The 9,830-nt window shown below is 43.2% G+C and overlaps 1 protein-coding gene across 4 annotated transcripts in view; it reads left to right on the top strand.

Moving 5' to 3' along the window:
• Window positions 1-1,073: 1,073 nt before the first annotated feature.
• BIN1 (bridging integrator 1) overlaps window positions 1,074-9,830 on the top strand; it is a 32,077-nt gene continuing 23,320 nt past the window's right edge. Inside the window, exons 1-6 of one of the 4 annotated variants that reach the window (XM_032951558.2) lie at window positions 1,074-1,386; window positions 6,619-6,699; window positions 8,129-8,183; window positions 8,593-8,687; window positions 9,147-9,242; window positions 9,645-9,752. In XM_032951558.2, coding sequence (XP_032807449.1) covers window positions 1,309-1,386; window positions 6,619-6,699; window positions 8,129-8,183; window positions 8,593-8,687; window positions 9,147-9,242; window positions 9,645-9,752 — 513 coding nt within the window. In that variant the 5' untranslated portion in view covers window positions 1,074-1,308. The remainder of the gene's footprint in view (window positions 1,387-6,618; window positions 6,700-8,128; window positions 8,184-8,592; window positions 8,688-9,146; window positions 9,243-9,644; window positions 9,753-9,830) is intronic. The other 3 variants (XM_032951560.2, XM_032951557.2, XM_032951559.2) reach the window with 3 other exon arrangements.

The raw sequence follows: 9,830 nt of genomic DNA, 5'->3' as shown, positions 1-9,830 counted from the left end.
CCAATAATAAATATAGATTGTGGCTGCTGATGTATTTTATATGCATATTGAACTTCTTTCGTACCGTACGAAGCCAACCGTACGAATCAGAGGTACGGGGGAAGGACGGCAAACAACACGAAAAGTTACCGACTGAATCAGTTGGAACAACTAATTTAAACGCTCTTTTTTATTTAATTATCATCAGTCACGATGAAGGCCTTGCCGAGCCGCTGACACTTCTCACGATCTGGTGATGCAACAATCCATACAGCACCTGCACACGAATTGATCTCGGCACTCAATCTCCCAAGTCGGTGGTAGTCCTAAGGAACCCCTTCCATTCCTGAGCTGCCACTCCGTTATATTGACCGACGGCCACCATCCCTTCCAGCGGGGTCCTATTTAATTTTTCAAGGATGATGTCCCTAAATTGCGTACGTTCTCCGATGCGTGTGTTCCTCTGCCTCTCAATGTAATTTCAGGTATGCATCTCTCCATGCTTTGCGCAAGTATTAGGTTATGTTCCATCACAGTATTTATCATTATTGACCGTGGTGTTTCTGAACCGTGCCATACATAGCTGACAGCATTCACCGATTGAAAAAAACCGTTATGGGGCACATTGCAGTGTTACATTTAATTATAAAAGTTCGGCGTTCTAAAGCACTACAAACAACCTGCTCTCTTTTTAATTTGGGTCTTTCTGATGTGGGTCTGCCCTCAATCGCTGCCCTAGGCATACGCAACTATGCTGTCACTTACATTTGTATTTCTGGAAAACTTAGCGGCGTAATGGTTACGGGAATGCACTGCGCTACAAACCCGATCCCTCCAAGTTCGATTCCCAGCCACGGCTAACGTCAGCGGCGAACATCTGCACCGGCCCTGGACCTCGCATAGGTTGACTCGGCATTAAAATCACTATCTGTCGTGGTGTGTGTCAAACATCAACAGCGGGGGAGACAACGGCGGCCGGGCATGGTTATGGCCAGAACTAGCATCTATGCCTTTATTTAAGTGTTCGCTAAGAGCACTGCTTACCGACAGCCTGTTCAAAGGCTATACAGACGGCGTAAGTATTCGGGACCCTACTCGTATTAACACGTGGAGGGTGACTGCTATAGTCACGTGGCTCTACCATCGCATGAGCTGTCGACGCGTCCCAAAACAATTTGCTTTTCGCTAATGCCCGATCCGGCCGTGGATCGATAAGAAGCGATTCCATTCGGAGTAAATAATTAAACAAAACAAATAAAGCCCCCGCCGCCGTGCAGGAATAAAGGGGGAAGCGGAGCAGAAGGAGGAGGAGGTGGAGGAGGAGTCGTCATGGCGGATCCGGGCAAGACCAGCACGGGCATATTCGCGAAAAACGCGAAGAAACGCATAACCAGAGCCCAGGAGAAGGTACAGGCCGGGCAGCAGCCAACACCTTGTGTGTATGTGCGTGACCTATGCGTTCGCGCGCGTGTGCGGAGGGATGCGCACCATCATTACGCGAACGAATCCAGGAGCGAACGAGCGAGCGGCTTAATGAATGGGGAGCACGCGCGTCGGAGTGGTGATGCGCACCGGGAGAAGCGCCCGTGTTTAGTGTAGATTGCCGCATTGTTCCAATTTGCGGAAACAATGCCACCGATGGAATGCACTCGCATTGTTGCAAGCTGTGAACCAATGCGGACGACGTGGCCAGTGCTGTCGTGTTTGTCGAGAGAGGGGGGGGGGGCACGCCTTTTACTCGCAAGAATTAATCGAGGAACGCGAACGAACGAGTGCACGGGAGCAAACGTGGGGTGTGATGTGCACAAAGGAACAAAATGCTGCTCTTACTCTTTCCCAGCTGTTTCTGCGCAAAATAACACGCACCTGGTTTTTTTTTTGCATCGATTTGAAACAATGTTAGTGTTACCATTTGGTGGCATTTGTTTGTTAAATTAATTCTGCTCGGTAGCAGCAGATTAAGTAGTGCATTCTGAACGCCGCGCTACGCCACGGAGTTGGGACGGATGAATAAATTCCCCGTGATCGTAATTAAATGTTTCGTATGCGCTCGACTCATTCCAACATCGCCGTCTTGCTGCACGTGTGGCGGACGGCTGGCCTTTCATCCTGGCGATTCCCAATGGCAAATTCTGTACGATGCTGCTATGATTACGATGCACTGCAATGAATGAATAAGGAGTACGGTATATTGCAAATAATTATATATCCTGCATTGTACACGCCGTGGCCTCTTGTGGATAGTAATATTACCAAACATTTGCATACTACATCCAGTAATAATTTACAACCTTTTTGTCGAAAACCATTGTTGGAAGAAGAAGAAGAAGACACCGACCCCACCCATGTCGCTAATCAGTGTTGTTTGGTGAAAGAGGAGGGAGCCCTTGACCTCTTATAGATATCACTCGCTACTGATGTTGGCCACGGCTGGGAATCGAACTGGGGTGTAGTTGGCGAGCTACCGCGCCGCAGCTCCACCGAGAACCTGCTTTGCGGTACTGTAGGGTTATCCATTTGTAGATACCCCACTGATTTCTGATGACCCACTTATCAACAGGTGATTGAATATTGGGGAAGCGATGGCTCCATATCTTACGGCGGAATACATTACGTGCATGTTGTATTGTCAGATTGGTGGGTGGTGACATGGAATGCATTGAAATATTTTCCCCATAATTTTCCACATTTATTTTAGTGGGATATCTATAATGAGGATCACCCTGTGTATTCAGTCGTTAATTTCAGCCGGTCTGTCCTGGAACATATTTCCACACTCGACAGACCTCATCCGGAATATCTCTCCCTACGGCTTTGGCTACTTCCAAGTAAACATGGAACGTTGGGCCAATGTTGGACCAACGGTTCCAACCTCATGCCAATGTTGGGCCAAACATTGCATTTTTATTGTTGCTAGTCACGTGGCATCTCCCCATTCTTCCAAAGAGAAATTAAGTCGATGGTGTATTATACTTGGTGATTACGTACAGTTATGAGGACACGCTGTAATTTATTTGTATTAAATACGCCATCAGGTCATGTTATTTGCGTATCTTATCTGTTGGTATGCACTAATCCAATCTGAGAAGCCATAGATTGAATGTCATACTTACGGAGTCCAATCGGCTGACGTAACTGCCGTTATTTTTACACGTGCATGCCTTTCACACCGCTTCCTTACTTGACCCCTTTGGATACAATCCATAGGTTCCATCAGAAGCGGAGCTGCTTTAATGCCCCCTGTTAGCAACCTGGGGGAGTTAATCTCTGTCATCATGGTGAGATGCGCGTGTGCCATGTCCACGGGGTGTCCGTAAAGGTATATCAATGCACTTTTGTGCCTGTGCATGTAAGAGAGGGCCTCCCCACGCTGTGCGGGTTGGTCAAAGTGGGAGTATCGAGGTTGAAGCATAGGACAGACAGAGCAATGATGGATATTGCTGCACCGATAGCCCTTTGCTGACAACGTAGCCCAAGCAAGCTTGCATGGTGGTTTGCCCATCCAAGCAATCCATTATTGAACAACTATCAACGTACAGCAGTATGAACTGCGTGGTTGAAAAGCAGGCATCGTTTTCCTTATATAATGTGCTTCAACCTTTAAAAACCAAACGAGTGCTTTTCAAAGCACATAACAGAAGCATTTGATGAATTTGCAAATACCTGGGTCTCTCATTTTTATACAATGTGATTTGCCAACGTCATTGCGGACACGTGGGAGGTTTAAAGGGATGACACTCAAACGATCATATCATCACACGACCAAGTGTTTGCGTGTAGTTTTATCGACCGAGCTTAAACTGCTGTCCAACTATAATTCTTGAATAATGGATGGATGTTACCTTCATGGACAAACACCGTGTAGTTTGGCTCACGGGGGATTGCACGTTTCATAATTAAACACCAAGATGAAGGAAAGTGTCACAGCTTGTAGCAATCGCATACTTTATCCTCTACCATCCAGAAAAAAACAAAGCCAAAGAAATACCACGTTATTGGGATTCTCATGACCAAATCCACGGGTTTTCTACCCCACACGAATGTTGACGATTGGGAACCCACATTTTATTGGTACGGCATTGCACAAAAGCGTGAACACGTGTGGGGGAGCAATGATGGAGAAGAAAGGAAACCTTGTGAGTGCGTGTGCTTGCATTCGTTATTGGAATTGGTGGCCGTTTTGCTGAAGAGGAGAATGCCATAGAAGTGCAGTACAATTTAGGATTATGTGCTGGAGGAGTGTGCGCATCAAGGGGATCGGGAACAGAAGGGTAACGCAGTTGGTAGCTGCAGTTAAACAAAACGGAGCAAAACAGAAATCACGTGAGCGAGGAAAGTTCACAGAGAGACTGAGAGATAAACGGTCGTAAGCAGAGGGAGGTGGAAGGTCTTAAACCTGGACTTGAGCAGGGGGAGGTAATGGCGTGCCAGGGATCATATATGTGTGTTGTCGCTGTAGGGAGACTTGGGCGTGGCTGGTGGTGATGGCAATGGAAGTGAGAATATGGCAATAAAAATGCCTTTTTGCTTGTGTTTCCTACGCAACTTCCTGTCCTCGTCACCTAACCATGTGTCATTGTTTATGAGGTAGTTCCTTATCTGTGAATGAGTAGTGAAGCACATGCATTTTTTTACATTTTGAATGTTAGAAGTGCATTGATTGTTGGCAGCCCCTACTGCGTAGATGCCCATGCCGATCAATACTGAGATATGTGATGAACAAATTGCCTGAGTTAAAAGTAAATTGATGCTCAGTTTGCATACCTCGGTTGAGGTCCATTGCCATAGGCATTGACAATGCTTGTCAAATCGGCCCACTTTTGATGCGTATTGTATCACCAGTGATACTTCGTGGCTCCAGGTTGAAGCGACAACAAAATCCACCTCGGACGTTTCCAGTCTCATGTGATAATGACTCATACAGATGGACTAATTGATTACTGGAACACAAAGACAATGTGCTTCCATCAGCAATTTTCACGAGAAGCAAAGTGGGCTGCCTGTGCCCATCTGGTGGAGAAAGAGCTGATGGATGAAGCCACTGTTAGCACATTTGAGTTTCATTTCGGTTTCTTTTTGAGTCTCTGGGTGAGTCCATAGGTCCTCTTCATAATCAGAATCTTTATTTCGACTGGGGGAATCCGATGAGCTATGAAGCTCTTCATCACAGATGTCCAGTGTGGGCGGGTCAGCAAGTTACAACAGCAAAAAAATACAAAAAAACAATAGGAGTGCAAAATAGAGAAAAAGGTGAGCAAATCACTTAATCTAAATAAATCAGACAATTAATTATATACATCCCATTTATCAAGCTTGGGCAAGGCAGCAAAAATAACAACAAAGCGGTCTCAGATAACGCACAGTAGACCCTCAATAAAATGGCACATTAACAGTGAATATCAATATACAGGTGAGGAACAAAGCTACAAGTCACATTTGTATCCAGCATTAATCTTCTGCTTCAGGATAAATATTTTTTGGAGGAACACGGTGAAGCCACAGCCGGCACATTGCAGTTTCTCAATTAACCCGCGTGTACGCAGTCTCGCCTGACAACGGAAAACGCGGAGCAGACTGCGTTGCCTCCTAAACCTGGAGCCATGGACCGCCGTTGTGTTGGTTTTTTTCTTCGCATTTCAGATACACAGTGGGTGGTGGTCCATGGTGGCTGAATTACTCTTTCTCAATCGAGTAAGTGTGAGAGGCAAGTCGTTAATGAGGAAAGACCAGTCCTGAAGGCTGAGGCCAAGGCCGACTGCAAAATGGATTTACTTTTGTAAAGGATAAGTTACAACTGAGAGAGTAGTCAAATATCCTTCTCAGTCAACATGTTTATGTTGATAATAGAATCAAGGCAAATTTACACGTGGTTTCACGCGTTAATTTGTATGTGGCCCCCCGATTCTCTCTGGTGTAAAGGAAAATAACTAATGGTATTCAAGAATTTAAACAAGCTAGTAGCGCATGAGTGCTTCGCTGTACCAGACGTATTTTATAACAAGGCTCTAAAAGCGCATTGATTGGTAGCCTGTACAATTATGTCATGCCATAGATACTGTGCTGATAGAGGAATAAAATTGGAATTGGAAGAGATGAATTATTGTGTCATTGATGAAGGTTAAAATACGATTGACTTGATACAGACATGTTATACATTGCTGTGTTTAGCATGCGCAGGCACACTTCTGTAAGAGTTCACCAATGTCAAGCACAAACCGCATACTGTAATCGAATTTGGCAACGGTGTGTCACGTGTTTACGCCATCAATTTAATATAAACAGACTTGAATGCTGCCTGATAAAACATCGATTTGAGGGCTAATGTAATCAAAGTATTTGCTAAGCATTATTAATCAAGTACATAATTCTGTGCGGGAGGGGGGAGGTAATCGCAAGATCTCTTGCATCGTAAGAGCATTTGAAAGGCACGTCTAGTCGCATGATGAATTAGGAGTGTGAATATTTGTGTCATTAAAGGTAACGGCTGCTGGCTCTTTAGTTTCTTTCAAAGGTTAATGAAAATGCAATTATGTAATCGTGATTAGTAATTAAAAGTTGCAATTTAAGTGTCGTTGTAAGTTTAGCTATAAAAATAGCCTGTTGTTTTTTTACGGTGCTGTAACACACATTTTTTTGCAGGTCCTGCAGAAGTTGGGAAAAGCGGATGAGACGAAGGACGTACAGTTTGAAGAACAAGTGCAAAACTTCAACAAACAGTATGTATGTATCACAGCTAAATGTGGGACAGCAGTGATTGTACATTCTTAAAATAAGCAATGAAAAAGTACACACAATATATTAATAGCAAAATATGCCAGTTCCTGGTTTCGGCATAGCTATTCTGTGGCCTTGTTTCCATTGTGTCCTCTTTGGGAGGGTCTTGCTAAAATAGGCAGTTAAGTAATATGGAAAGTTTGGAATATCTGGAATTTGGGAATATCTCTAAATGGTAAACGAGGAGGAATTCAGAAGTTAGCGGTGGGGATATTCATGATATCGAGGAGTTTAGGAAGGAGAGATTTAGAAATTTGCGCACGGTTTGAGAATAAACGAAGCGAATGCATTGAAAAGGGCTATGAAGGTGCCATCGATGCAGGGCAGAAGGAGTAGAGGGGAGAGCTGGGGTGAGATGGAAGGATGATGCGGTGGAATGAGATGTGAGGACTGTGGACGTGACTTGAGTATAGAAAGGAAATTCGAGCACTCCCCCCCCTGCCCCCCACCGTGCATTAATAGGACTTTTGACTCAAAGAAAAATATCTTACATTTTCAAAGAAACCACAATTAACATGGTCACGCACTTTCTTGTCTTCAAAGCAGATGGTCGAAATCTCAGTAGGTGAAATAAACTCAACACTCAACCCCTCCCAAACTCATCAGTCAGAAGCATTTATTATAGTAATTGCATAAGAGTGCCTTTTGATTGCTCGGCTCTATAAATGTGATGACATCGGGTTCACGGCAAGAAACACAGGGAATGCAGCCTGAGCAAACATGCACACACACACACCTTGGCAGCACGGCAAGGCAGCACGCTTGTCACATCACATTAAGCACTTGGATAAATTAGTTTACCACATATTGGCATGAGCTTATTCTAAACAAACACATGATTGGACCGTTTAACTTCATTACTTTTAATTGTGTTGTTGTTGATTTGAGGTAATGCATTTAATGGATGGCCCAAAAGGATGATTCCTCTATGTAATTGTGTTGCTGTGACCTGCTAATTCTGTACATTAAAAAAGGCAGAAATAATGTTGAAAGCGCTGAGGCTTAAGATTGAAAATTTGTGACTGCGTCTTAAGTAATTTTACAGTATTGGCATGAATAAACATCCCATGTAATATATGCATTTCAAACGGATGATGTAATATAACTGTTATTTAAAAGTGCATTTCAAACGGATGACGTAATATAACTGTTATCATTTAAAAATGCATTTCAAACGGATGACGTAATATAACTGTTATTTAAAAGTGCATTTCAAACGGATGACGTAATATAACTGTTATTTAAAAGTGCATTTCAAACGGATGACGTAGTATAACTGTTATCATTTAAAAGTGCAACAGTGTAATGGTTATGGGGTGTTGGTTTGAGAGTTTGGTGTGCTCACATTCAGTGTTTTTTTTCTTCTCCTGGATAGAACGAGGGAAGCCGATTACAGAAGGAACTACGAGGCTACCTTACGGCTGTAAAAGGTAAATACCACGATGTTACAAATTCCTGCAAATTTCTCATTCATTGTAACACACACAAATGAATTCTCTTGGGTCACCAGGTAAAATAATACCAAGGTATTTCTTTGTCTTGAGGCAGTTGTTCTTAATTAGACAATGCGGTGCAGCTAACAAAAAAAAACATGTCATATATCTGATGTTATCGAGGAAAGGTCTATACTGAAATTACAAATACCAATCCTTGCTCACGACTGGCAGATGAATGAGTCATCTTGTGCAGCACTGGGACAACTGCCAAGAGGGGTGACCTTTCAAAAGTTTGAGATGTGATGTAAGTCACTTATTACGTGTAAAGCACTCTGAGGGTGCTCCATATAAACAACTAATTATTATTGCTGTCAAGTTTTCAGTGTGGATTATGTCCCTGCAGCAATGCATGAATCTTCAAAGAAGATGAACGAAACCCTTCAAGATATTTATGAACCTGACTGGCATGGAAAAGAAGATGTACAGGATATTTCACAGGTAATCCACAGCCACTTAGTGCAATGGTTATGTATACCGTGCATATGATAAGCGGTGAACAAGTTCGTTAATCAGCTATTATAACTCTACACAATCAGTTGAGTAAATACATATTTTTATAATTTCTCAGTATATTGTTGTAACATTAATATCATCACGCGAATATAGATAGAGCTCATATTAGTCTAAAATTAGGCTGGGCAATGAAACATTTTGAATCATTGTCAAAATAATTTTACTGTCCCTTTATTTATGTATATTTACAATGCTGCACGTGTTCTCTTTGAATTCGTATGCACGGACACTAAGGGGAAAAGATGATAAGATTAAACATGGCGCAGCAAACCTGACCTCCATGGCCTCATTAAAATAATGTTGACTATTAAAATGATGTTGACTTTATTAATGTTGGCTATGTAAATCGTGTGGACTCTGTGCACTTACGTGCATCTTGTACAGAACAGCGATGAGCTCTGGGGTGATTTCCATGAGAAGCTGGTTGATCACTCACTCCTCACTCTGGATACGTACCTCGGACAGTTCCCCGACATCAAGGTACCACGGATCAACGAACCGTTCATGTTACATTTCCTCCACTTGTTGAATTGCCTCCACCTCTAGTAAGACAATTATTATAAACTTGAAGGTTTGTGCGAGCCATTGCTCAACACGATGGTCCAACGCATCTCGTTCTACGTGCTGGAGCTGCCACTTGATTCTGGGAGTTACTTTTTCTCAATCCTTCAGGCATCATGTCCCACGTTTGTCTAATGCATCCTGGGAGATTTTGTTCATTATTAAGGAACTGAAAACGCTCTCAGCTCGTGAAGTGAAACATCAGACATCCTGCCGACCAACACACATTACAACCAGGAAACACATTGGAGAGCTATGACACAGGTTTTGCGATGTAAAGTGTAATTAACTAACTTGCTGTTATTATGTCTGTCTTTGAAGTCACGCATTTCCAAACGTGGACGGAAGCTGGTGGACTATGACAGTGCCAGACACCACCTTGAGTCACTGCAGGGCACCAAGAAAAAGGAAGATGTCAAAGTAGCTAAGGTAGAAACCACCGGAGTCTTGGTCCTACCTGTAGCCTTTGCAAGATGTAGCATTTATAAAATAATTTTAATGTGCTCA

This window comes from Petromyzon marinus, chromosome 10 (genome assembly GCF_048934315.1).
Source record: "Petromyzon marinus isolate PM22_M1 ecotype Great Lakes invasive population chromosome 10, UKy_Petmar_22M1.pri1.0, whole genome shotgun sequence".
In the NCBI taxonomy this organism is placed as follows: domain Eukaryota; kingdom Metazoa; phylum Chordata; class Hyperoartia; order Petromyzontiformes; family Petromyzontidae; genus Petromyzon; species Petromyzon marinus.
Note: the sequence above shows the minus strand (reverse complement) of the source record. Positions and strands in the feature narration are given on the sequence as shown.